We start from the raw sequence: 27,849 nt of genomic DNA, 5'->3' as shown, positions 1-27,849 counted from the left end.
GAGACATTACAACTGATACTACAGAAATACACAGAATCACCAAAGATGACTATGAAAGATTATACGCCAACAAATTACATAACCTAGAAGAAATGGATAAATTTCTAGAAACCTACAACCTAAGACAGAATCAAAAAGAAATCAAAAATTTGAACAGACCGATAATGAATAAACCAGCATCACTTTGATTCCAAAGCCAGAGAAACAGGGGTGCCTGGGTAGCTCAGTGGGTTAAAGCCTCTGCCTTCAGCTCAGGTCATGATCCCAGGGTCCTGGGATGGAGCGCCACATCCGGCTCTCCGCTCAGCGGGAAGCCTGCTTCCTTCTCTCTCTCTGCCTGCCTCTCCGCCTACATGTGATCTCTGTCAAATAAATAAATAAAATCTTTAAAACAAAACAAAACAAAACAAAAAAACAGAGAAAGATACCACCAAAAAAAAAAAAGTAGACAAACTATCTTTGATGAATATAAATGCAAAATTTCTCAACAAAACATTAGTGAATCAAATTCAAGATTAAAAGGATTATACACCATGACCAAGTGGGATTTATCCCTGGGATACAGGGATGATTCAACATACACAAATCAATAAATTTAATACATCACATCAATAAAATGAAAGATACAAAATATCACATGATCATCTCAATGATCAATTATGTTCCTTTACACTCAGGATACACTCAAAAACAATAAAACGTTTAGTAATAAATTTAACCAAGGAAGTGAATGGAAATCTATGAGACTTTTCTGAAAGAAATTGAAGACACCTATGAACGGAAAGACACCCCAGTCCATGGATGTAAAAAAAATTAATATTGTTTTAATGGCCAAACTACCCAAAGCAATCTGCAGATATTCAATGCAATCCCCATCAAAATACCAAAGGCATTCTTTAAAAAAAAAAAAAAAAAAGAAGAAGAAACTACTCTAAAATTTGTATGGACCCAGAGTAGACCCTGAAAAGCCAAAGCAATGTTGAGAAAAAAAAAAACAAAGCTGGAGGCATCATGCTTCTAGATTTCAAACTATACTACAAAGCCCCAGTAACAAAAACAGGATGATAATGGCACAAAAACAGATATACCGACCAGTAGGAACAGAATAGAAGGCCCAGATTTAAAGCCCAGTATATATGGTCAACTAATATTTCAACTAATGTTCTGCAAGGGAGTCAAGATTACCCAATGGGTAGGGGCGCCTGGGTAGCTCAGTGGGTTAAGCCTCTGCCTTTGGCTCAGATCATGATCTCAGGGTCCTAGGATGGACCCCTGTATTGGGCTCTGCTCAGCAGGGGGCCTGCTTCCCCCTCTCTTCCTGTCTGCTTCTGATCTCTCTCTCTCTCTGTTAAAAAAAAAAAAATAGAGTACCCAATGGGGAAGGACAGGAAGGACAGTCTCTTCAACAAACAGTGCTGAGAAAACTGGAGAAATACACACAGAACAAGGAAATTGGACTATTAACTCACATCCCTTACAAAAATTAACTTAAAATGGATGAAACACTTACATGTAAGACCTGAAACCATAAAACTCCTCCAAGGAAATGTAGGGAAAAAGCTCATTGATATTGGTCTTAGCCCTGGATTTTTGGAACACAATTGAACACAATTGGTCTTAGCCCTGATTTTTCAACACATGGCTTTGGGAGCAACTACCCTCAATGGGTTGGTAACTGACTTACAGTTTATGACAAAAGCTCAGGCAAAAAAAACAAAAATCAACAGATGGGATTACATCAAACTCAAAAGCTTCTGCACATCAAAATTAACAAGTAACAAAGTGAAAAAACAACCTACAGAACAGGAGAAAATTTTGCCTGGGTGGCTCAGTGGGTTAAGCCGCTGCCTTCAGCTCAGGTCATGATCTCGGGGTCCTGGGATCGAGTCCCGCATCGGGCTCTCTGCTTGGCAGCGAGCCTGCTTCCCTCTCTCTCTCTCTGCCTGCCTCTCTGTCTACTTGTGATCTCTCTCTGTCAAATTAATAAATAAAGTCTTAAAAAAAAAAAAAAAAAGAAAGAAAGAAGTTCCTCAACTTACTAACACATTGATATGCTAAAGGATAAGATCATACAAATGAAGAGAAGTTATCTACCCACAATCATAGTAAACTGGAAATAAAAAGGATTTTCCTTAAGTTGGTAAAGGTTATACTTGGAGAAGAAATTTGTGAAGGATACATTCACTTTAAGATAAAGATCATGAAATGGAAATAGTATTGGGGGTCTGACCAACCCTATCAAGAAAGACAAAAAATAGAGGGTGTAAGGATGGGAACAAAACAGGTAAATTGTCTTTATTTGTGAATGATCAGTTATGTAGAGAAATCAACAAATTGCTGGCATAAGAGTCGATAAGCTTGTCAGAGGCAAGATCACCATATAACAAATTAATAATATTTCTCTACACCAACAGTAAGCAACTAAAAAATACACTAGAGAGCAAGTTGCCATTCACAGTATCAACACAAGTGATGACACATCTAAGAATTAAGAACACTCAACATTTCTGTGGAGATAATTTAAAAAATTTATAAAAGCCATAGAGGATGGGATGAATAAATGGGAAGATACTCCAGGATCTTAAAAAGGGATGATTTCATATATAAAAGACATTAGGCCCCACAAAATTGTTTTATTCATGTAATGTGATCTTAATTCTACTCCTGAGTGCCATACAACTTAGTCCCTAGACTAGTGCTCTGAGAACAACTAGAAAACCTGAATGAAATAAATATCCTAAAGGGAGCATCAACCACTGTGGGAGGTGGCCCTCCACCAGGACAAGACCCAGACTCTCAGCTCCCTGGCCTAGAGTCCGCCAAACCTCCCAGGGCAGAAATGGCCACAGAAGTTAGCTCATCACTCTAAGGTTCTACCCTCGTTCTGGTTCCCTACTTCTTGTCCCAGCAATTCCAGGACCTTCAGAGAAATGATTTTTGTCTTTCATTCAACAAACATTTGTGAGGACCCCCCTATGGGCTAGGCACTATACTAAGTATTGGGGGTAAAGCATTGAAGAGTTCAGGATCCCTTACCTCCATGAGCTTTTAGGGATGGCCTGAAGCTGTAAGAGGCATGGAAATAAGGGCTGACCTTAAAACAGATTGTCCAATGTTCTAGCAGAAAGGCATAACATAGGAACTGAAAAGAGGGTTTAAGAATGCCAGGCGAGATCTCCTACCTGCAGTGCTTTTTGGGGAGTCTATCCAGGGAGATGCTTCTGTTTCCACAGGGACACTTGAAAAACCTCTTCAGGCCGTCATGCCAGTGGTAGTCATGCTGCTCACTGACGCAGGTCTCCAAAGGCTTGAAGTGGGTATAGGCACACTGCATAAAACCAACAGGAGGACACATCTGTCAAGAGCCTTGACAGATTGCCCTCTGGCTAGTTGCTAAGAGGGCAATCTGTTCCATGAGGACTTCTGTTTTCTCGCCATCGCTCAGGCAGCTGTGAGCAGAGCAACCATCTTATCTACTAGCTGCAGCGATTTCTTCAGTCTCGCACACCGGTGCCACTTTTTCTTATGTTTGCCACAATTTTGGGTCAGGCATGAAGTACACAATAACTTTCTGTAACATCAAAACAAAAGCACCAGAAACCTTTCGATAGCTTCATCAGGTCGTCCTAAATTTACTGCTGTCGCTTGGTGATAGGACATGGACACTGGGGCCTCTTCAGTAGCCCTTTTCTTTCCTCTTAAAAAGCCTCAGAATAGGATGTAAGCTTATTACTACTCCTATTTCATAAGCAGCAGAACCAAGCAGAGATATTAATAATTCACTTGTAAGTTTGATCCTCAAAAGGACTGAAGAGTATAGGAAACAATAAGCAGCATCCAGTCTAAGAAACAAAACTCCCTAGCACTCCTGAAGCCCTCTCTGCACCCCCTTCCAGGCACTGCTCCCCCCGCACCCCAAGGGTGATCACTACCCTCCTTTCTAGCAGCAGAGATTCATTTGACTGTTTTGAATTTTGCATAAATGGAATCGTATGATAGAAAAAAAGAAAAGAAAGAAAGGGAGAGAGAGATAGGGAGGGAGGAAGGAAGAAAGAAGGAAAGAAAGAAATGATGGGTGAACACTGAAAGAGCTGCTGGGACAAAGCACCGTGGTTTCTGGTAATGAGAGTCTAGGTAAGTAACTTTTGGTTCTGGCAGCCTCAGAAAGTACAGAGCAGAGTGATATGCCAGCTGTGGTAGGCAAAACAGCCCCCCGCACCCCCACGGCATACACATCCTGCTCCCTAGAACCTATGAGCATGTGAGGCTACATGGCAAAGGGGGACCGGAGTTGTTGGTTGATCTTAAACTTGGGAAATGATCCTGGATTGGGTGGGCCCAATGGAATCATAAGGGCCCTTAAGAGCAGAAGTGGGATGCACAGGGAGGAGTCCAGAGGATGTGAGAAGAAGGCTCGGCCTGCCATGGCTGGCTCTGAAGATGGAGGAAGGAGCTGCAAACCAAAGAATATGTGTGGGATTGAGAAGCAGGGAAAGGCAAGGAAATGGATTCTACCGTAGGGCCTCCAGAAGGAACACAGTCCTGCCAGACCTGTATTTTAGCCTCGTGAGACCCACAGAGACTTCTGGCCTATTGAAGTGCAAGATAATAAAGTTGTGTTTAAACTATCAAGGTGGTAGTTATTTGTCTGAGCAGCAATGGGAAACTAACACACCAGCTATGTCCTTAGGTTTGCTGTTTTGTCAGAGTATAAGCTGTTATCTCAGGAGAAACGTTTACTTATTCCGAATTTTCTCAGGGAATCCCTACCTTTTGGTGACAGCTGGTTTAGGGCCATCCCCTAAATGTAAAGGAGAATGTTGAGGCTTGAAAAGGAATAAAGACTGAGAAAATGGTACTTGGTAAGCTAAGCCTATTCCTCCTCTCTCTCACATGTGCATATGAGGAGGATGAGTCAGGCAGGATAAAATGAGTGGTAATGGAAGGATACAGTTCTGCAAGAAATATTTTTTGATCCTATTTTATCAGTGTTGAAGGATGGATGGTATATCATCTTCTAATAGACTTAGTGTAAAAATTCTGCAAACATAGAAAATAATGCAATTTATCCTTTGCCTTGAGATTCAATTTAGCAGGTTAAGCCCTGAGTAGAAAGGGTTAAGAGTAATTGGTCCTAACAGGTGATGCCCAAGGAAATCATTCAACTGATGTCCCAGGACTGTGAGCCGTGGACTGAGGGTATGCCAGAAACTTGAGAAGCATAGGTCAGAAGAACTTGGGTCCAATGGACAAGGCTCGCCTGCAGAACCAGGAGCCGTGGTCAAATCAGAGGAGAATCTCACCACCAACATTCTGCCACCATAGCTTGGAGGCCAAGTGGGCAGGCAGCCAGGTTCTTGGCTGTCGTGAGCAGCTTGCTTTCCAGCCTAAATAAATGACCTGTGCAGGACTGCAATCACAAGACATGGCCCCATATCCCATATATCTCCGTGTCCCGCTGAGTCACTAGAGGTCACAACAGCTCCAAAAAGGGCCCAGGGTTAGAAACATCTCCACTCACTGTCTTGCATGTCACTACTCGACATTTCACCTCTCTGATGCTTCTCATCTTTTCTTCCATTTGTTCTTTTTTCACCAGTGGCTCAAAATAGCGTTCCTGCAGCTCAGCCTCAGCCTGCAACGACAAGGCATACAAAAGACCTTGCACCAAATCCAAAATGTATTCAGGTACCAATTCAATAACCATAATAAAAACCACCAAAGAGACACGCTGTTATAAGGACACCTGATAAGAGATCAAGAACTGCAAACCAAAAGATGATCATTAGTAAACATAAGCTCTTATTTTTCCAAAAACAAGTATGAAAGCATCTGGCGATTTTTAAAATACCAAATACAAACTGAAAATACTAACATTATTAACAGCATCATCACGTCAAGAGTGTGCACTAGAAGGAAATTATTTCTCCTATGCTAATACATAGACTCATATGCTAATACATAGACTCAAGCTATGGAAGGTATTCAGTGCCTCCCCATGTATGACAGCCCAGTCTATTCGATACTATCTGCTAGACCAAGCACATGGCAGGAGCAATCCTTGGTTGTTTGGAACAAAAGGGAGTAGGTGTGAGGGCAGAGAGAGATTGACAGCTGAAGGTGGTCACAGCTCAGGAGTAAGAACAGCTGCACAAGTCCCGAGGTGTCTGGTGGCCACAGAGGCCAGGAGCTCAGTTCTACAGCCTCTCAAGATTAGCCCCAGCTTCTCTTCTGGCCACGTTTCAGGTCTGATAGAATGGTGCGATACACAACCGTCTCATTAGTCAGTAGTTTATCAGAAGAGCAGAGCACGCAGTGCACTGGCACTAAATAGGTACAGTACTGCCCCCATGGAGACATTGTGAAAATTGGTGGGAGCACTTTTTTTTGGTCATCCCAACGACTGTTACCCCTGCTACTCGCAGAGACGGGGAAGCTGCACCCGCAATGCACGGAACAGTCCCTCCATATGAAAGGATTCTTCTGACTGTTCTAGAACTCATCCACCCATGTGGATGAAAAACCCAATTATAACCCTCAAACCTAACTGCTTTATATACAACCCTACAATATTTGTGCATGGTTCAAATATACATTGAATATATCAAGAGTACAACTAGGCAACTCCTGTGTATATGGAAGGACAACTCTAGTTTGGTGTCTTCAAAAGTTCCTTGGATTATTTGCAGTTTAAAAAAATAAATCACACTGTCAAAGAAACAGACCTATGGTATTCCAGTCACGAAAAAAAAAAAACACACCTAAGGAGACTTTCATTTCTATTGTCTCATTTACATTTATAATCTTCATTATAACTTCTAGGATAGTTATGCCTACATATTAACATAATCAACTATATACTTTTAATATAAGTATTTTCCTTCTTCTTTACATTACACACAGGATATTCTTGAAATTTATAGTTAGGTTAATTTATATTACCCAAGAATCTTATTTCAGGGTAATACGGGAGCAATCCGAAATACAAGGCTTTGGGAGCAACTACCCCCAATGGGTTGGTAACTGACTTACAGTATTTGAAATCACAATATAAAAATACATGAATGGGGGAAAAAATCCCTCCCCATATAGCAGGACAGAAAAGAAGAGCTATAGTGGTGAACTGCTTAAACATTAATGCAAAGCCATAACTATGAGGCAACATTTTTTATAACATTGAGGTCCATTAAAATAATGATAAATGATATTCTTCAATTCAAGGACGGGGCAAAGCTAAATTCTATCAGAAATGTTCCTGTTCTTCAAAGTTAACTCAGACATATAAGTGCATCTTGGTTGAGGTCAAAGAAATTGATTCTTTTTTTTTTAATTTATTTATTTTATTCAGCGTAACAGTATTCATTGTTTTTGCACCACACCCAGTGCTCCATGCAATATGTGCCCTCCCTATTACCCACCACCTGGTTTCCCCAACCTCCCACCCCCGCCCCTTCAAAACCCTCAGGTTGTTTTTCAGAGTCCATAGTCTCTTATGGTTCACCTCCCCTTCCAATTTCCCTCAACTTCCTTCTCCTCTCCATCTCCCAATGTCCTCCAGGTCATTTGTTATACTCCACAAATAAGTGAAACCATATGATACTTGACTCTCTCTGCTTGACTTATTTCACTCAGCATAATCACTTCCAGTCCCGTCCATGTTGCTACAAAAGTTGGGTGTTCATCCTTTCTTTTTTTTTTTTTTTTTAAATAAACATATAATGTATTTTTATCCCCAGGAGTACAGGTCTGTGAATCACCAGGTTTACACACTTCACAGCACTCACCATAGCACATACCCTCCCCAATGTCCATTACCCCCTCCCCCTCTCCCAACCCCACCTCCCCCCAGCAACCCCCACTTTGTTTTGTGAGAAAAGAGTCATTTATGGTTTGTCTCCCTCCCAATCCCATCTTGTTTCATTTGTTCTTCTCCTATCCCCCTAACCCCCCATGTTGCATCTCCACGTCCTCATATCAGGGAGATCATATGATAGTTGTCTTTCTCCGATTGACTTATTTCACTAAGCATGATACCCTCTAGTTCCATCCACGTCGTCGCTATGCAGCCATCAAAAGAAATGAAATCTTGCCATTTGCGATGACGTGGATGGAACTAGAGAAATTGATTCTTAGTCTAACAACAAAGTGCCTCGCGTCTGGAAGGTATCTCTATCATTTCTGACCTTTTGAGCTCTTACCTCTTTAAGTATCCCTGTGTGCTTTGATTTTGCTTTTAGAATTTTCTGAAATTCCTCAGATTCCATGTAGGCAAGTTGTTCTCTCCTTTTTTTCCTGGCAGGCTCTAATTCATCTTCAGCTAGAGCAGAAAGGAAACACAGTAGCTGTCACAGTGGAATTTCAGAAAGCCAACAGCCTCATGAACTCAGTGTCCTCTAGTTCTCTCCATCTCTGCCAGTCAGGCCCCTCAAACGTCATTTACCCCACTAGGTACCACAGAGGAAAATTCTTCAGGAGTGAACTGAGAAGTAGGGTCTAGAATATGGGGGATGGCAGATTTGACCACTGGATCAGAATCTCTTTCACCTTAAAATAGGAGTGGATTATGCTGATAGGTAACATTGAAAAAAGTCTTTTTAAATAAATTGATGGTAAAGTATTACTGCCAGCTTCTGAGTTTTCAAAGTAAAAATGATAATTTGCAAACAAAGAAATTCCACTTCTTTCAAAGTAAATCTTTACACTAATATATCTGTGTAAAGATCCATGAGTAATCTTTTTCTCAAGTTTTTAGATTATGCATAATTTCCTTTCAATGTGCTTATAGAAAATGGTCCATTCCAGTTTGTAGAGATTCTACTCAGGTATCGCACAGAGAGCCCACTTTAAGTAAAACAATGACTTCCGGTATCAGGGATGGTGATTATGGTTTGGAACACCTCCTCACAGATGGCGGCCTTTCCCACTACTAACTCTGAAATCCCCAGTACCTTGAGGAGAAAAGGTGTTCTTTTCTACACGTTCCTTTACTTCCAGGACATCCTGGGGGTCCTTTTGCTTCTTTTTAATGCTGTTTGGGTCTGTTTTTGTAAGAATCTGGCCTTTTGCCCTTAATTTGGTTATAGCGGCTAACTACAAAAAAAAGAGAAAAATCTTAATGACGAGACAGGTATCTGTCACCCTATGTCCCTTTTCTAGTTATTCATCCAGTGAATTCTGCTTTCAAACACAAATCAGCAAAATATACCTTCTTTTGGCCTAACATTATTAACCCAGTTATTAAAATTTTAAAGCATAGAGACAGTTTTATAAGCTAATAAAATTTCAGTTTATTTAAATATTAAGTTAAACATCAGTTATACTGTGGGTTTCAGGACACAGAGGAATCACATAAACACTGTTGAAGTTTGTTTTACAATTAAACAGAATGAGCATAGGGTCCTAGCTCTGCCACTTATTAGTTTGTAACCTTACACAAATTACTTAATTTTTCAGCCTCAGGTTCTACATTTATAAAACGGCGATGATAGTGTTTACTAGGTTGTGCAGATGAAATGAGAGAATGAATGCAAAGCACAAACCTATACAAACAACATGTGTGTCTCTATCACGGGTACATGTGCAATTGTTCTGTTTTACAGTTTATTTGTTCAGTAATCTCTATACCCGACATGGGGTTTGAACTCATTACCCTGAGATCACATGTGCACTTGTTATCACTATCATTACTGCAGGTGCAGCTTTGGCTTATGACAAGCCTTTGCCCTTCACATGGTGAAGTGACTAACTAGAACAAAGAGAAGACAGGCTCTAATTAGGGCTCAGAGTGGCTGAGGAAGAGGAGAGGGGGGTTCTGAGCACTCCCAGCTTCCATGTCAATCAGAGTAATTTAGCTCCTGTGTAAATTTTAAAAGATTTGACAGAGGGAGACACAGCAAGAGAGGGAACACAAATAGGGGGAGTGGGAGAGAGAGAAGCAGGCTTTCCACCAAGCATGGAGCCCAATGTGGGGCTGGATCCCAGGACCCTGAGATCAGGACCTGAGCCAAAGATAAACATTTAATGACTGAGCCACCCAGATACCCCAAGATTTTATTTTGTAAGATTTCTTTTAAAGAAAGATTCTTTAAACAACCATTTTATGATCTTGCCTTAAAAAGTCCCAGAATTTGTTTCCTTTGGGCTGGCCAGTGTTTAAGCCATCTCCCTCAGCCTCACAAGGAACAGTGTTGAGAACAGATAACATGCTTGGATTAAATCAATGTTGATACCATTATCACTTGAAATTCCTTTGACTCTAATTATCATGGTCAAGAAATAGCTGTTACTGTCTGTCTTTCCTGATCATAGATACAAAAAGTTTGCAACTCCAGCTATGTCCTACAGAATGCAAATTCAAATGTTGAAAATAGATGCCACTTACCTTTTTGGCTTCTGCTGAAGCACTCAGTTTTGGTCTTGGTGGTGGTGACTCATCGAAAAAGAGAACATCATCTCCTTCTGAGATGCCTCGCCCAAGTTTGGGCATTTGTGTTGCTGGCGTTCCTTCCAGGATGGGCAACACAGCCCCCATTTGCAAAGACTGAGAAGGGGCCCCTTGAGAAGAGGATGGCACAGCTGGGCTCTTGACCCCACTTGAGCTTTGGAGAAATCTTTAAAGAAATACACAGCCACAGATATGCAGACTGGGACACTGTAGGCTAGGCCACCAGCTGATAAGTAGTCATTAGTAAAGTAGCTGCCGCTCCTTGGTCAAGAATTCAGATTAGCACACACTGAGAACATGCTGGCTTTACTAACTCTGGTTAACAGATTATTCATTGATAAGTTCTCATTTCACCAGTTTAGAACTGATTACTACTTTTGCTAACTGGCTTTCTAGTGGGTGCCTCTCTATAGAACACAGCCCTGAAGGTGAGATGTGGGCTGTAATCCTAGCTCCCTGCTTAGTTGGGACCTTCAGGAACTCATGGAATTTCTCGGTATTTCAGTTTACTGGGAAGAGACAACACACAGGATACATTTGAAAGTCCTTCACAGAAAGAACCTGTAATTTGCATGGTGATTAATTTTGTAAATAGTCTTAAAGGCTATTGAGAAACAACAGTTGCCACAAACTATGCAGTCCAGAACTCTCATTTAATAAATGAAGAAATTAAGGCCCAAGACCCTACTGCTCGTAAGTGACAGGCTGAGGTCTAGCACTGGGTAATCCCAGGCCAGGAATTGTTTTCACTACCACATGCCCACCCCTGTAACCTCCCTGTGAGACCCTGCCCAAAGAGATGTTTTATTTGGCTAGCAAAATTCTGAAAAACTTCCAACTGTAAAACCTTCAAATGAGCAGGTGACCCCTATTTGACACAAGGCCACAATTCCATGTATTATCTATTTACATCATCTGTAGCCACATGAAGAACACCTCCAGAGATATTCCATCAGCACCTCAAACTCACCTGCCTGAGGCCAGATCTATGCTCTGGATTTTCCCAAAGAGTTTCCTGGTGACTTAAAGTTGACTTTCCTGTTTATTGACCCATCCATCTTTCAGTGGCCCAGATTTGGGATAACTGTTTTAATGGGGGCAGAACAGATGAGAGTCCAAACCTGACTCCATCACCAACCAGTTCTCTGGCGCTCAGTTACATGACTCATAAAACAAGGATAACAGCCCCTCACAGATAACGCTAAGGCCTGAGTTGTGACACTGTCTTTGTGCGGTATACGTCTTCAAGCATGTGGCACGTCTGTAAACTGTTACTCTTATTCTGTTACACTATTCTGGTAACTTAAGTGCAAGAATCTTTGATTCATCTGTCTTCTGCACTGTTTTCCACTTGTTTCTGCTTCTAAAATGACTCTCCACTTTCAGTGCCTCATTTTTACCATCTACCTGAACAACTGCTAATGACTGGCTTAGCCTGTAATTTACAAAGGAATTGTGGTAGAACTAAGAAATGAGAGGAAACAGGTCAACACACGCTTTCCCCTTTTCCAAAACCCTCTTCGAGGGTTCCTTCTTTCTCTTCTTCCCTGGGGTGTTAATTACTGTAACCTGTCCCACCTGGTCTCAGTTTCGATAGTCAGAAATACAGAACTCGAAAGGCTATCTTCTCAGGCTAAGTTAAAATTACTTTTAAACTTTCAAAGTTAAAATGGTAGCCAACCCAAAATCTAAAGCCACATTTTGGAAACCCATTAAGACATTCTGAAGATCCCTGAGATCTAAATATGGAATATTAAAGTAGTTATTCTTACCTTTTCTGTATTTCTTCTGACCTCTTCTTCCTCATCTCCAGCATGTGCTGCTTCTGCTGCTTCAAGAGGGCTGACGCTGAGACAGACTGGAAAGCAGGTTTCGAGCCCCCCATCACCCCTGAAACAAAAGCCACAGACTGAGTGGCTCTGAGGGGCCAGGAGAGCACAGACGTGGGGCTAGAGCAGGGACAGCTGACTCTACCTGGTAATCTGGTTTTGGCTAAATGTTGTTTTAAGTTTCTGGCTCCAAACGTAGGCAAGTCCATCAGTTCCCTGAATTCCTCAGAACAAGACAAGCTCTTCTGGTGTATTCCTGGAATATATAAACATCAGCTTTAGAGGACTCAAAGTTCTGGCAGTTTGAGATTATGTGACATCACTTTTAAAACTCTGCATTCACAACTTAGTCTTTTGTAAATGCAGTAGATGGAATGCCAAGAGAAAAAAAGAATCCTCAGCCTCTAGTAGACTAATAGGACTGCAAAGTTGTGACAAATAGATCTTATTTCAAGTGATGATTAGGACACCAGTATCTGTATGGTCATTTGCTACACTACATCCAGAACATTCGCTATGAGTAGGGTCTGTCCTAGGCCCTCACCACTGTTAGGAACAAAGTCCCCAGTGAAAAGGGCAGAGGCGCCATTCTTTGACTTAGACCTTTTTTAATGAGAGGTAACTGATGACTATCACCAGGAACCTGATACTACCAATTTTAATCCTGGCCATTAAGAGTTAGACCAGATACATCAAGAAAATCTACAATGCATCTACTCAAAGACTCAGCCATGATTAATATGTTGTTTTTCCTTAAGACGCTGCAAAGCAAGGCTGATTGTTTCAGCTTAGGCCACATCACTTGCTAACTATAGTGATGAGTGAATATTTATCATTTAGGGCATGAATAACTGTGACCATTTTCAATGCTAAAGACTACATATTTAATCTGCAGAAAGAAATATAATATCAAGAAACAAAGTTACCAAGTTTTTGTTGGGTTTCCTGAATGATCAAGTCTGCCCCCTTAACGACCAGATCAGTCAGCGTGGTTTGAATCTTCTTTTTAGGAGCAACAGCAGCTGCCCTGGAATGACAAGAGTCACCCCCCAAAAGGAAAGTCACTAAAATTCAATGCTCTGATGAGGTAAAGGCACAGAAGTATTCATTTATTACAAACTATCAAAGTTTCTCAAAGCACTGTATAAGAACTGTCTTAATACCACAATCCTACAGCATAGCTGGTGAATGCATTATGTCAGGCAACCTGCAGATTTGGTGGAGGCCATTCTGGAAAAGCAAGATGGCAAAAGAAATTTTAAAAATATGACACCACTTTGATCAAGTGGTCTGGAATTTATCTTAAAGAAATTAAGGAATAGGTAAAAACTTAGGATATTAATGGGCTAAAATATTGTTTGCAATGTTAAAAGTTAGAAGCACCATTAATGTTTATCCATTAAGCATTATGGGAAGGTTTTATCACAGAGCCACATAAAAGACTATGTGGCCACTAAAAATGATGCCGTAAGTGCATATTCAATAAGGAAAGTATTAATTATTTTATGGGGAGAGGAAAGTTGCAAAATATAGGTCCAGTATGATCTCACTTTATATTACTGGAAATTTATACACATGGGAAAAAATCTAGAAGCATATACAGCTCTGTGTGTGTGTGTGTGTGTGTGTGTGTGTGTGTGTGTGTGTATGCATGTGTTCACAGATAGCAAGGAACTAATGATAATCTTGGTAGCAGGATTACACCTAGTTTTTATCATCTCCTTTTGGCTGAATTGCATATACACAGATACATTCTTATAATGTAGGACTATTGGTTTCTGCAGTTTGGAAAAATATAGACATTACTTTAAATCTTAAAAATGTGTTTGATATAACAAGTCAGGTAGGAGGTGAGAGTCTTCTTGCCCAATTTCTGTTTGCCTGGGAACAAACTATTTTGTTCTTGGACTAGGGGTAGCTCCTTTGAGACAGGTCCCCACCAGTCATGTCCTCAGATACGCTTTCTATCCTACAGTGGCAAGGCCATTGATCAACTACTTTGGGGAATCTATAAAGGGCCAGAGATCCCTAAAACATGGCCATGAATGTCTGACTCAGCAGCATTCCACTCTATTTAAGGCTTTACTGCTATTAATTCAGAGTTAAATGTGGTTTCCAAGAGGTCTGCCACCTCACTGTAATAGTTGGGAGAGGAATGACTTAATGGATGCCAACACTGGAATTAACATATTTTTGATGGCCATACAATCAGACCTGACAAAGTTGTACTACCTACTTTAGTAGCAAAATAAGAAGTGTGGGCTGTGTTAAAGACCATCATGACAAAACTTAACAAATATCCGCCCCCGGTCCTTGTCTACCTTGTTTTAGCCCATGAATTTATGAAAGATAAAACCTGTACAAGTCTTCTAGGACCATTACAGAAAAGTACAACCATTGGGTTTATTCTCACAAGGAGAGAAGCAAGATCTCTATCCTGAAAGACTCCCCAGAGAATGTCTTACATTGAGGCTGCATACGATGCAGAAGAAATCCCTCCATAGTAGAAACCATCCTGACACAGCCGTTCTCGTAGGCTGGTGCCTTTGCGGGCACCAAACTTTTTTGGAATTCGTCCTCCAGAGAAGGTGGACTGCAGGTCGGCTCGTCTGGCGCTGAGCTTCTTGTACTGGGCTTGGATGTGATACTGACAGTACTCACAGTCATTCTGCAAAAGGAAGAGCAGATGTCTCAGGGCTAGGGCGACACATCAGGGGACAGTGTCAATAAACACTATTCCTGGGTGCCTGGGTGGCTCAGTGGGTTGAGCCTCTGCCTGTGGCTCAGGTCGTGATCCCGGGGTCCTGGGATCGAGCCCCGCATTGGGCTCTCTGATCAGCAGGGAGCCTGCTTCCCCCCATCTCTCTCTGCCTGCCTCTCTGCCTACCTGTGATCTCTCTCTCTCTCTGTCAAATAAATAAATAAAACCTTTAAAAAAAAAAAACACTATTCCTTTCTCCCAGCTTCAGGGGCACTAATGAGTGTACAGCTATGCAGCGACTTCCCTGAAATTCCACTAAAAAGCTCTAGTTGGGTGAAAGAAAAAGTGATACTATTCACCGCATATGCCTTTTGCTACTATGGAAATAAAATCAGCCTCGAGAGTGACCCTTGAAAACATTATGCTAAGTGAAAGAAGTCAGACACAAAAGGCCACATCACCAGGGGATGGAGGTGAGAGGTAGGGAGTGGTTACTTAATGGGTATGGTGTGTTTCTGTGGGATAATGAAAGATTTCAGAAGTAGAGAGCTGGTGTTTACATGAGAGTAAATATGCTGAATATCACTCAGGTGTATATTTAAAAATGGTTAATTGTAGGTTATATGAATTTTACCTCAATACAAACTGATTTAAGAATAAAACAACATTGGGGCGCCTGGGTGACTCAGTCTGTTGGGTGTGACTCGTGATTTTGGCTCAGGTCATGATCTCAGGATCGTGAAATCAAGCCCCCCATCGGGGCCTGCACGGAGGGTGGAGTCTGCTTAAGATTCTCTCGCTCTCCCCCTAGTCCTCAACCCCTAAGAGCTCGCTCTAGCTCTCTTAAAAAAAAAAAAAAGAAAAAAAAGAATAAAATATTAGGTTCTAGTGAAATTTTTTATTCCCCTGGCTGCCTCCTGGACGAATGTTACCCCTTCGGTGAAGGAAAAAAGGGAAACATGCTAATGTTCCACTGGGTGAGCTCTTAGATGCAGCAACAATGGGGTTTTAATGATAGCACTGCTATGAAGAAATGTGTCAGGCACTTCCTGCTGATACCTCTTTTTCCAACTATTTCCCTCCTGCTATTTCCTGCTCACTAGCTCATCTGGGAGGCAGGAATGAGGGTACTAAAAGGAGACAAAACAAAAACTTGCCATTTAATCTGTTCAAAGAGCTCTAATTAGCACCACTTCACACCCACTAGGATGGCTGTCATCACTGACAAGACAAAAACAAGTGTTGGCCAGGATATGGAAAAAAAAGGAAACCTCCTCTCTGCTGGTAAGAATGTAAAAGCCACTTTGGAAGCCAGTCTGGCAGTTCCTCAAAAGCTGAAACAGGGGGTTATGGTGCAACCCAGAAATTCCAGGTTATATACCCAAGGAAACTAGAAACATCCATCCATCTGTCCACATAATAATCTGTGCAAGAATGCTGACAGCAGGGACACCTGGGTGGCTCAGTCAGTTAAGCCTTCAGTTCAGGTCATGATCCTGGGGTCCTGGGATCAAGTCCCACATTGGGTACCTTGCTCAGCAAAGAGCCTGCTTCCCCCTCTGCCTCTACTGTTCCCCCTGCCTGTGCTCTCTTTCTCTCTCTCTGACAAATAAATCTTAAAAAAAAAAAAAAAAGATTGCTGATAGTAGCAATATTCATAATAGGACCACTGACTAATGAATAAACAAAAGCAGTCTGTGCATATGATGCAATATTATTCAACCACAAAAAAGAATGAAGTACTGACGCATGTGACAACGTGAACAAATCTTGTAAACATCATGCTAAGTGAAAGGCAGACAGAAAAGGTCATTGACTGTACAATTCCATTATATGAAATGGCCAGAGAAGGCAAATCCAGACAGAAAGCAGAGTAGTGCTCACCAGGGGCTGGGGGAAGAGGGTGATGGGAGATGACTGCTAATGAGTATGGGGGTTTTTTGGAGGGTAGTGGGAGGGGATCTGAAATTACATAGTGGTGATAGCTAAACATCTCAGTATTAAAACTACTATAATGTACACTTTAAAAGGGTGAACTGTACAATACGTGAATTATATCTCAAGTTATCATGACTATGATTTTTTAAAAAGCTCTAAGAAAATACATGTTGGAGTTCAGAGATTAAAATAAGGTTTTTAGTGTATTTCGTTACAGTGTTTGGTCTCTGGCACTGCTCAGAATTGAGGGCAAACTCAAATTCCATCTTCCTTAAACTTCTTAGTCAGTTGGCAGGAAAAGATCACCTTATTAAATCCTTCCCTTGTCCTCAGTTTTTCAAACTGGCAGTTACTCACCACACACTGAATTTTCTTACTTTGGTGCTTCCCGTTATGTAGAAAACTCTGTTGCAAACAGATTATTACCACTAGGCTATCTACAATCCACACCCATTAGATCCCATCTCTAGGAAAAGCCATCCAAACAGGGCAAAAACCAACCAAATTAACAGTCTGTGTACACGGCTGTCCATTCTTCTTCTTTGCTTTACAGGTTCCCAGATCAAGAGCTTCACCCATGATCAAGACCTTCTGAGGATGATCAATAGACAAACACACCTGCAGAGAAGACACAGGGCGGGAATTAAAAGCCCACAAAGGTATGCCCTTTCATCGGCAAGAATAAGTAAGAGGCTGGCTGGCGGGAGTCAGCAAGGCTTTAGCAGTCTACAGAAATTAGAAGCCAGACCCTGCAAAACAGCTATAGGAATAGGAGGTATAGAAGACATGTTCAATTCTCTACCCAATATCCATTCTCTCCTGTGTCTCTGCTATAGAATCTGGATCTCACTTGGGCTGACCAGTGCTCAGCCTCAGGTTACGGATCCTGTTCATTTCCCCAGCATCCCTTGAAGCTAGCAATGGTCATGGGATTGTGTTCAGGCCAAAGAGACCGACACAAGAGTTCTCCACAAAAGCAGACAGGGTGGTGCTGGCTCACTCCTGCCTTGTATGGCGATGTAAGGGAAAGAGCTTCAAAGCCATCCAGTGGAAGAGGAGAAGGCTGAGAGGCTCACAGACACTGGTCCTGACATCACTACATTGCCTACACTGGGATTATTTATTTATTTATTTATTTATTTATTTTTTTTTTTTTTTTATATTTTATTTATTTGCGAGAGACAGTGAGAGAGAGCATGAACGACGAGAAGGTCAGAGAGAGAAACAGACTCCCTGCGGAGCTGGGAGCCCGATGCAGGACTCGATCCCGGCACTCCGGGATCATGACCTGAGCCGAAGGCAGTGGTCCAACCAACTGAGCCACCCAGGCGTCCCTGGGATTATTTATTATGGGAGAAAAACATACTCCAATGTTTACCATTAAAACAAACTGTAGTGTGGGGTGCCTGACTGGTCAGTTGAGTATCTGACTTTTTGGTTTTGGCTCAGGTTGTGATCCCAGGGAGATGAGCTTGAGCCCAGCATCCAGCTCTGGTTAAGATCTTCTCTCCCTCTGCCCCTCCGGCTTGTGCTCTCTGTCTCTCTCTTTAAAATAAATAAATTAATCTTTAAAAAAGAAAATAAAACAAAAAAAACTGTAGGGAAGTTTTTCTTCATTGTACCTAAAAACATTTGAACCAACAGATGATTTGTTGCCATTCTATGGTGAAAGGAAGAAGAGAAAAAACTCTGCCTCTCACAGATCTCTGTCTGCAATAGCAGAGAAAACTCTACTGCTGCTTAAGAAGATGAAATCACTCTGATTCTAAGTTGCAGCTACAGCTGTACAACTAATGGAATGAAGTCCCGTCAACTAGAAAATCCTGCAAAACACTCCAGGAAACTCAGAAATGATGTGGAAAGATTTAATGAAAGAAGCTGTTATGAAACACTTAAGGGTAGGTAGAAAATTCAGAATATTGGTGGGTGAGGAACAAACAAAAAGTCAAATTTGTGGAGATATATAAAAGCCTGATTTAGTATCTGGAGGTAGACAAGCTTTTGATAGAACTTGGCTAAGCTATAAAGACAAGGAAGGAAGGAAGGAAGGAAGGAACGGAGAGAGAGAGGGAGGGAGGAGGAAGGAAGGAAGGAGGAAAGAAAGAAAGAAAGAAGGAAGGAAGGAAAGGTCAGAAAGAAAGATGGAAGGAAGAAGGACAGAAGGAAGGATGGAAAGAAGGAAAGAAATGAAAGAAGGAAGGAAGGAGGGAAAGAAGGAAGGAAGGAAGAAAGAAACCATGGAAACAGACTCTTACCTCCTCTGAACCATCCTTGGGCTTCATGGGGTTTGCATTGAGCAGCCCTATGACAGTACCCTGTTCAGTCTTCCAGAGTTCTTTGTGAACTTCTCCAAACAAGAACAATGACACACACCGTGTCAGGTCACGAAGATCATTCAGTCGCCAGATACTAAAAGTTTTCCCCTGGAACAAATATTTATTCTTATTTTTAATAAATTTTGCACAATGGGCTATACTATCTCCATTTATGGTTTAAGTGCTCTACTGTGAAAGCATATATAAATATAAACCACCCTGACTATAAAATCTTGAGAATGTCTGTTCATTATAAATTAAACCTCTCTCTAGGCTTTAGTATTTATTACCTTTCTCATTTTAGAAATGAAGGTGAAGTAAGGCAAGCCAGTAGCACAAATGTTAGTGAAGTCTCTGATTCTCAGGTCTAACTAGTCAATGGGATAGTATGGTCTTTCTAACTGCATGCACGCGCACGCATGCACGCACACACACACAGAGTATTAAAAGGACCAGAGAAGGTTGTGGCACTACCATTTAATAATTTACTGATATAAATTTAAAGGATCTATTATTTGCCACTGGTTAATTATATTATTAATATTAATAAAAAGATGTCAGCTCTGTGCTATTCAATCTTTGCCGAGCTTAGAAGAAAAACAAAAGTATCATTTAAAGATAGCTGGTTATGTTTAACTGTAAAATTTCAGAAGCATTACATACATATCTGAAGAAATGCAACTCAAAATGCTAACCATTTATATAAAAATTTCTACTTTCACAGTTATTTCTTAAAATAATCTGAATATTGAATCAAACTATTTCACACAGGTATTCCAGAACAGGTGTGGTTATAGGTTATGGTGAGTTATTGACTGGATTCGAGTGTTATAACTATGTTTCCATGGATTTGTACAAGATCTTTCTTGGAAGGGTTCAGATAAAATTTCACACATTGTTATTTCAATGTCATTATAGCCAGTTGTGACACAATTAAGAACTTAATCAAATGAACCAGATGTGTTCACATTTACCTTGACAGTTATAGGGCTAGGTCAAGACCCAGATAACAATCTAAGGTTGATCAAGATCTCAATTAGAGAACGAAATCAGGATTGAGCATGATTATGCATAGTATTTGAGAGCTCAGAGAGAATTCTGGTATAACCAAAAGCCAATTCTTTCCTTTTACAACGAAGGAAATAGACATCCGCAAAGATTAAAGGTCAACCTAAGTTCACATAGCTAGGGAGATTGAGGCTCAGGCCCCGGGTTTTCTAAGTTGCCAGGCCACAAATTCATCTTCCCGTTACCTCTCAGTCAAGTGCGATTTTAAAACCTGTTAGATCTTTTCTAAGATCCACTGTGCTGGCACAGGATGGCAATTTCAGAACATCTGAGATCGACCTCTTCCTTCTAGGCACGCTCTCTGGAGCATCTAGAAACTCGGCTTCTCTTCCACAAGATGAATAACAGTGTCACAGGGGCTACCACATGTACCCCCAAAACAATGACAAGTGAAATGCAGCAGTAATAATACTGCTATTATTACTGTATTATTACAGTGAAAAGCCCAAGGACTCTGTACAACCAGGTCTTGTTATTGCAGGGCATTCTTTATAAATTTAACCTTCAGACAGCAATCCAACAATGGTGAGTCCATCTGCGAACTTACTAGCAGCATTCTCAAAATAAAATACTGATAGGCTTAAGATAGAGAAATCAAGAACATGAGCACCCATGGTCAGCTTGTGATGGAGCAGTCAAGAAATCAGTAGGCTTACACTATTAGAACTCTGTGGAGTGATTTTCTTCAATATAACCCCAAAAGTCACCCAGTCTACTTCTTCTAGCTGCTCACTTGCCATCTTTTCCTTGAGCTGAGATAGTCTGATCAGTTTTCGGCCAACCATTTTCTTGTTCATCTCTGTGGAAGACACTCGAGGTCGCCTGGGTCAAGAAACCAGCAAGGATTAGATTATTATTCTAATTAAGAGATTACCTGGCATTGTAGGAAAAAGAGCACAGGTACTTTTCGTTTTTTTGTTGTTGTTTTTTTTAAAGATTTTATTTATTTGACAGACAGAGATCACAAGTAGGCAGAGAGGCAGGCAGAGAGAGAGAGAGGAGGAAGCAGGATCCCCGCAGAGCAGAGAGCCCGACGCGGGGCTCGATCCCAGGACCCTGGGATCATGACCCGAGCCGAAGGCAGAGGCTTTAACCCACTGAGCCACCCAGGCGCCCCCACAGGTACTTTTCTTAACATTAATTACAAGAAGGTACTACTATCCTGGTTAAATTGTATATAACTTTATGGACTTAAAAATAGTCTCCATCACTGTTTCTGATTAAATAAACTATTATTTATTTGTCCATTTCCTTTTTATAGATACATGATCTTTTATTCATATTAAATGAATAAATGAAAATACATTCTTTAAACATTTCACAATCAAACTGTACTGAATGCTAGGGCTCATCTTAGTGCCAAGTTTTGCCAAATTCAAGAGCTGTTGGTATTAAGTGGATCTGCTGTACAAACACATTATTTCAAAAAGCCTTAATCCTTGGGAAGGAGGACAAAGCATCTAGTGAGGCCATAAGAACCGAATGTGAGGACTCTACAGTTACTGACCTCAGCCTCAGGCCTGAGAAGGCTTCCATGGAGACCACTGTCTGAGCTGGTTCCCCTGAACTCCTGGGGGTCCCTGTGCTCTGATCTCTGGCCAACCCACTAGGTTTGTTTCCAGGAGTAGTTCGGAGTGGTTGGGGAGGTGTACTTGTCATCTTCGAAGATGTGCTTTTGGACTCTAGAAAATTAACATAAAAGTTAAGTGAAAGGAAAAAAATCACACTGATCCTTACAAAATTTGTTTTTATAGAATTGCTTCTTTTAAAGTCAACATATGCAATAACCAAATCTTGATAACAAAGGACACCCACAAGACCATTTCTGTACTATCCTCCAAACCTCTGCAGTGTAGCCTGAAAGAACTTCTTGTGACAATGGAAAGGTTATACACTGATGCTGTCTGATATGGTGGCCACAGAGCATTTAAAATGGAATAGAGTTTCCAAAGAAATGAATGTCTAATTTTATTTAATCTAAACTTAAAAAGCCACATGTAGCAGGTGGCGGCTATATTATAGCGCTGCTCTCAAACACAGATCCTTTGTGCAATGACATTTACTGAGTATTCCCCATACACAATCGCTGTGGTAGACTCCACAAGGGAGTAAGAGCCCTCCTTCAGGGATCAATTAGTGATCTGTGTGTAGATCAACTGTGACCTGAAGAAAATCCAATGTTAGCTTCCCTTTCTTTGTTTCTGGTTTCATCTCATCCCATTCCATTCCATTTCATTTTATTTGTGGTGGTGGTGGGGAAGGGGGTGGGGAACTAGGGGACCAGGGTATTCTACTGACTTGGTTGCATTAAATATCCCCAATGTAGTTAGTTTTCTTACTTCAGAAGTGTTTGATAATGTTCCTGAAGGTCAGGCTATTTTGGATATTTTCCTTAATAAACATATTTTCTCTGAAAATAAAATATGTTTTATCCTCAAAGAGACTTTGGGTCATGATCATAAGCTTCCAGGGTCAGGACAACCCTAGAACTTTAGAATCTCTAGAAAGCCTGCCCATGCCTCACCCCCTCAAAACTTAACTTTGGACACTACTTAATGAAATACCTTATTAATGTCAAAGGTCCTAAAGGGAAGGATGCTATTCATAAATGGATACATGGAATATATAATTTATTTCAAATGTGAATATGGAGAGGCTGTTTTTCTCTGCTATTGTGTCTTATGCCACTGCTATTTAAAAGGGCCTTTTTGAACATGAGTGGTAAATAATATGCTGTTTACTCTGAGTAACCAGACCATTTTGTCTTAGATCTTTCAAAGTATTACCATGTGCAAACCAAGGCAGTGCAGCAAAATCAATACATAGGGGTCATAGATATTTTTCATTTTAACTGTGTGTTTACATGTGGGCTGAACCAGAACTATACTTGAGTACACGTCTCTACTCTGGGCAAAGAAGTCTTTTCTAAAGAATGGACCATCTGCTTTAATACAACCTGGCTTCAAATAAAACTTAGCCATTTTAAAAGGAATCTGTGCTTGAACTCAGGGGCCCAAAGAGTCAGTCTCTGGACTGGTTATACTTACTATAATTCAAGTCAACTGAAGACTTGAATTTAAAAAAAATTAAGAGTTTAAAAAAATTCAATTCACTGTTTTTGTAAATATAGCTACTCTTTATCTTGAGATTTTCTAAGCACTCTGAGATGTAGAGAAAGATTACAAAATACACCACATGGCTCTCATTCCCAACAAACTTAATTTTCTCAATGGGCAGATAAGATAGACCCCTGGCCCTCCCCCACCAGAAAGGTATGACAGTGCCCCCTGCACACAGATAGGACAGTGCCAAATTGACTTTTAAATAGAGCAAGAGTAGCGAAAAAACCAGGGAGGCCTTGACTACTATACCTGCAGGTGAAATCTTTGGTGTCCGAGCCACTCGCTTGGTTTTTGGTAGAGCAGGGACATCGAGCTCTGCAGAGAAGCATGACGACTCCTGAATTCTCTGAACTTTCTTCTCTTTAAGAGGGGAGCGTGGAGACTTCTCTACTTTATGAAAAGAAAAAGAAATTCACAAAGAAAATTTAGAAAGGGGCTCAAAGTCTATTTTACCAGCAGCTGAATGCAGAAAAAATGCTATAATTTCTTAACAACAGAATTGCACACTATTCCTAGAATTACAGTTCGATTACCAGATTTAGGCAGAAGGGGTGGACTTGCAGGCTGCTTAAGTGATGCCATTTTTAGCTGTTCCTGTAAGGATTTCATCTGTTCTTGTAACTTCCTTAATTCATCTAAGGAAGAAAAATATATTGATTTAAGATCCACAGCAGAAGAAATGTTATACATGATAAAAATGTTGGAATTATTTTTGGTGTCCACTTCCCAACTTAAAACCCTGAGACCCACAATATAGTCACATACTGAGAACTACCATTAACTTTGGTACTTCAAAGAGGTTATTCAGAGAAATAAACTGTATTTTCAGTAATCACTAATACCTAAGCTAGTTACAAACTGGTACTACTGACAAATATCACAGATGCATATTCCCAGCTAACAAGTTTTTAGGTGTCAGGGAATGATTATTATATCATAGAGTGAATACCATAATTAATGCAATAAATGCGGGCTCCTCTATTAGAAGAAATAGACAACCACTGAATTTGATTACAATTTCAAAATATGTGAGACAGGGGCACCTGGGTGGCTCAGTGGGTTAAGCCTCTGCCTTCAGCTCAGGTCATGATCTCAGGGTCCTGGGATCAAGCCCCGCATCGGGCTCTCTGCTTGGCAGGGAGCCTGCTTCCCCCTTCTCTCTGCCTGCCTCTCTGCCTCCTTGTGACCTCTCTCCCTCTCTCTGTCAAATAAATAAAAATTAAAAAAAAAAAAATATGTGAGACAATGTCACAAATTAGAAAAGGGCACTCCTCAAAGCTTCTGTTCATAAATGGCCTCCTGCCCAAATAGAAGGAGGAGAGACTACAGTCCTACCCCTGGCTCCACACGCATGTAAACCTCTAAGTGAGATTTTTCTGAAACAGGCACGAAAGCTGGTAGAGCCAGTCTGGGAAGGACCAGTTATAGATGGCTGACACTGGGACGGAGGCCTCTGCAGCCTGAAATGTCTCATTTACTAATTCCCACCCTTTTTTTTGGCCAAGTCATTTATCATCACCCTGACTCAGCAGCTATTTTAATGAAAACTGTTGGCTCCCATCTAGTGTATCTTGAAGAAATTAGAAGAGCAAGTAGTTAGGGCACCTTGCAACTCTTGATTAGTTTTCCCCTGATTGGGAACAGAAGCCGGGAGGACTCTATTTTTAGGTGATTGCTGTGTGGGAACTTCTTCATCTGTTAAGTCCCCCATATCTCCAAAGAGAGTGGCCAAATTTTCCTTTAGCTCTTCGGTCTCTCCCAGGTCTCCATCAGCGGCCTCCTCTGAGTAAGATTCACCATCACCATCTGCATCAAAGAGCTCGTCATATGTGTCGGGTTCGCCATTCCCCTGGGTCAAGGGGTGACTATCTTCTGGATTACAATCCAAGGCAGTCTCATTCTCCTCCAGCAGTGCAGCCAGCAGAGACAAATCATCTTCCTCCCCTGTGCAGAAAGAAGAAGGACAGAATGTAAACGTACCTGAGAAAAAACAAAAATGACAAGTACAGTGAATTAAAACATTCACCATTAATAAGGCAATTGAAATGACTCTGTTAATTCACCATTTTGCCTGGTAAAACTCTTGTTCTTGTGTCCATCTTTCATCTCCCCAAGTGCTTAGAGGGCACCGGGCTTAGTGAACCCAGTGCACCATGCACAGGGCTGTGTCCTTTCACCTGTGCTACTTCAGCTGATAAGCACCTGCCTGCATGTCGACTTCCAAGGAACCCAATCCATAATAATGGGAATAATCCCAAAACACGCTAAACATACATTTAGGCTCTTTTTAATTATTTGAGGAAAAAAATATTCAAGTGTAGGAGAAGCACAAAGAATTACATAAAATGTACTTATATTTCATTACTCAGAATTAGCCATTTGTCATGTTTGCTTGCCTTTACACTGCATGACTTAAAAAAAAAAAAGTTTATGAAGTTTATTGTGCCAAATCTTAGCCCAATTCCTTCCACTGCCTCCATGCCCCACTGCAATAAGTGTCATAATTTTGGTATATCATTCTAGCCTATTTTTCACTTTTTCATTCAACATTGCATGTATAATTCATCTAAATCAAAACATAGAGTTCTAGTTTACTTCTTTCAGTGACTAGAGGCCATTCCATAGTAAAACTATTACATTTTATTAACTCATATTTTTAATCCAATTCTTTCCCATCACAAACTATCCAGCAACCATGAATGTGTCCTGCGATATGTGTGAGTTTCCTGGAAATACCTATCAGGAGTGGAATTGCTGGACTATTGCATATGCACATTTTTCAACTTTCTTAGATACTGCCAAACTGGTCCCAAAGCGGTTTTACCCTCACTAACATTGCATGCAAGTACCATTTCTTCCTACCGTCTCACCAATATCTGATATGTCACTTAAAATTTCTTGCTAGTCTGATGGATGATCTTAAAAGGCATCTCATTGTTCTGATTTGCATTTCCGGAATTCTTGTAAGGCAAAGAATTATGTTTATTAGCCCTTTGGATTTCTTCTTTCTTGATTTATTTTCTGTGCCCCCTGCCCCCAATTTGGGCATTAGTCCTTAATAAATCTGAGCCATTTATTTTATTTTATTTATTTATTTTTCTAAAAGATTTTATTTATTTATTTGACAGACAGAGATCACAAGTAGGCATAGAGGCAGGCAGAGAGAAAGGGGGAAGCAGGCTCCCCGCTGAGCAGAGAGCCTGATGCAGGGCTCGATCCCAGGATCCTGAGATCATGACCTGAGCCAAAGGCAGAGGCTTTAACCCACTGAGCCACCCAGACGCCCCAAATCTGAGCCATTTTAAAGCAGAGACATTAAGGCTATTTCACACACCCCCTTCACCTCAAAGATAAGGGCTGAAGTACAGAGAGGTCAAAGGCCTGTTCAGGACCATATGGTGAAACAGGTCAGCACGGGAGCCTGACTTAGGATAGAGATCTCTAAGGACGCCTGGGTGGATCAGTGGGTTAAAGCCTCTGCCTTCGGCTCAGGTCATGATCCCAGAGTCCTGGGATCGAGCCCCGCATCAGGCTCTCTGCTCAGCAGGGAGCTTGCTTCCCTTCCTCTCTCTCCACCTGCTCTTTGCCTGCTTGTGATCTCTGTCTGTCAAATAAATAAATAAAATCTTTAAAAAAAATAAAAAAAAAGGATGGAGATCCCAAACCAGCAAACCAATATTCTTTCCACTACTCTGCACTTTTAGCAGATGGAAAACAGCCAGTAGCCAAACTCATGGCCTAGAATCTGATAAAAGGGTCTAAAGCTTAAAGTCAGAGGTTGCATAATGATTTGTCTGAACTGCTTAGTCAACACTCCAACTGCAGTGTGCAGCAAGAGAGAAGAGGCAATCTGGCTCCCTGTGCTGTGGGTGAGACAGCCACATTCCCTCAATAGAGCCAAAAGGCCCTCCTCGGTCTGGCTTCCAGCTGTGGAAGACAGCACACCCCAAGAAGAGGCCTTGGCTCACACCACTGGGAGTCCCAGATGACAAATGTGGCCAAGTGGCTCCATATCCTTCCTTGAACCCATTTTCTTCCATGAGAGCACTATGTTTAATCCCATGATACCACCCATCCTAGTTTAACTCAGTCACCACAGAAAATCCTGTCTTCTCCATGTTATGTTGACCCAATCTCCTTGCTCCTCATTCCATTTATACACTGGACCCTCTTCCTTTTAGCTCCTCAAGGACTTAAGCCTATAAGCACCAGCTCTCCTCCCCACATCACCCATTATTCCCTGTCTTTTGGAGCATTTCTCTCAGCATACAAATTCATTCTAGTATCTTCCATTGTACCAACTACCTGATATTTTCCTACTTATTTGTTACAATCTTGCTCTCTGTATTAGAATAGAAGCAGGGATTTTGTTCAACCATGTATGCCCAGAACCAGTAAATACTTTGATTCCATCTGTACTGAACCAGATTAT

General features: G+C 41.1%; 1 protein-coding gene across 1 annotated transcript in view; it reads right to left on the bottom strand.

Annotated features, from left to right (window-relative positions):
• LOC123945828 (protein MCM10 homolog) overlaps positions 1-27,849 on the bottom strand; it is a 38,753-nt gene that overhangs the window by 8,047 nt on the left and 2,857 nt on the right. The window contains exons 3-18 of the mRNA XM_046010758.1: positions 25,023-25,361; positions 23,951-24,052; positions 23,667-23,807; positions 21,803-21,977; positions 20,952-21,117; positions 19,168-19,335; positions 17,414-17,530; positions 14,739-14,941; positions 13,200-13,300; positions 12,419-12,529; positions 12,217-12,334; positions 10,382-10,610; positions 8,949-9,090; positions 8,199-8,317; positions 5,522-5,635; positions 3,183-3,328 (exon numbers count right to left, since the gene is read on the bottom strand). Of these exons, the coding sequence (XP_045866714.1) occupies positions 3,183-3,328; positions 5,522-5,635; positions 8,199-8,317; positions 8,949-9,090; positions 10,382-10,610; positions 12,217-12,334; positions 12,419-12,529; positions 13,200-13,300; positions 14,739-14,941; positions 17,414-17,530; positions 19,168-19,335; positions 20,952-21,117; positions 21,803-21,977; positions 23,667-23,807; positions 23,951-24,052; positions 25,023-25,361 (2,491 nt within the window). The remainder of the gene's footprint in view (positions 1-3,182; positions 3,329-5,521; positions 5,636-8,198; positions 8,318-8,948; positions 9,091-10,381; positions 10,611-12,216; positions 12,335-12,418; positions 12,530-13,199; positions 13,301-14,738; positions 14,942-17,413; positions 17,531-19,167; positions 19,336-20,951; positions 21,118-21,802; positions 21,978-23,666; positions 23,808-23,950; positions 24,053-25,022; positions 25,362-27,849) is intronic.

The sequence above is a fragment of the Meles meles genome, chromosome 7, assembly GCF_922984935.1.
Source record: "Meles meles chromosome 7, mMelMel3.1 paternal haplotype, whole genome shotgun sequence".
NCBI lineage: Eukaryota > Metazoa > Chordata > Mammalia > Carnivora > Mustelidae > Meles > Meles meles.
This window is presented reverse-complemented; position numbering and strand designations above follow the sequence as displayed.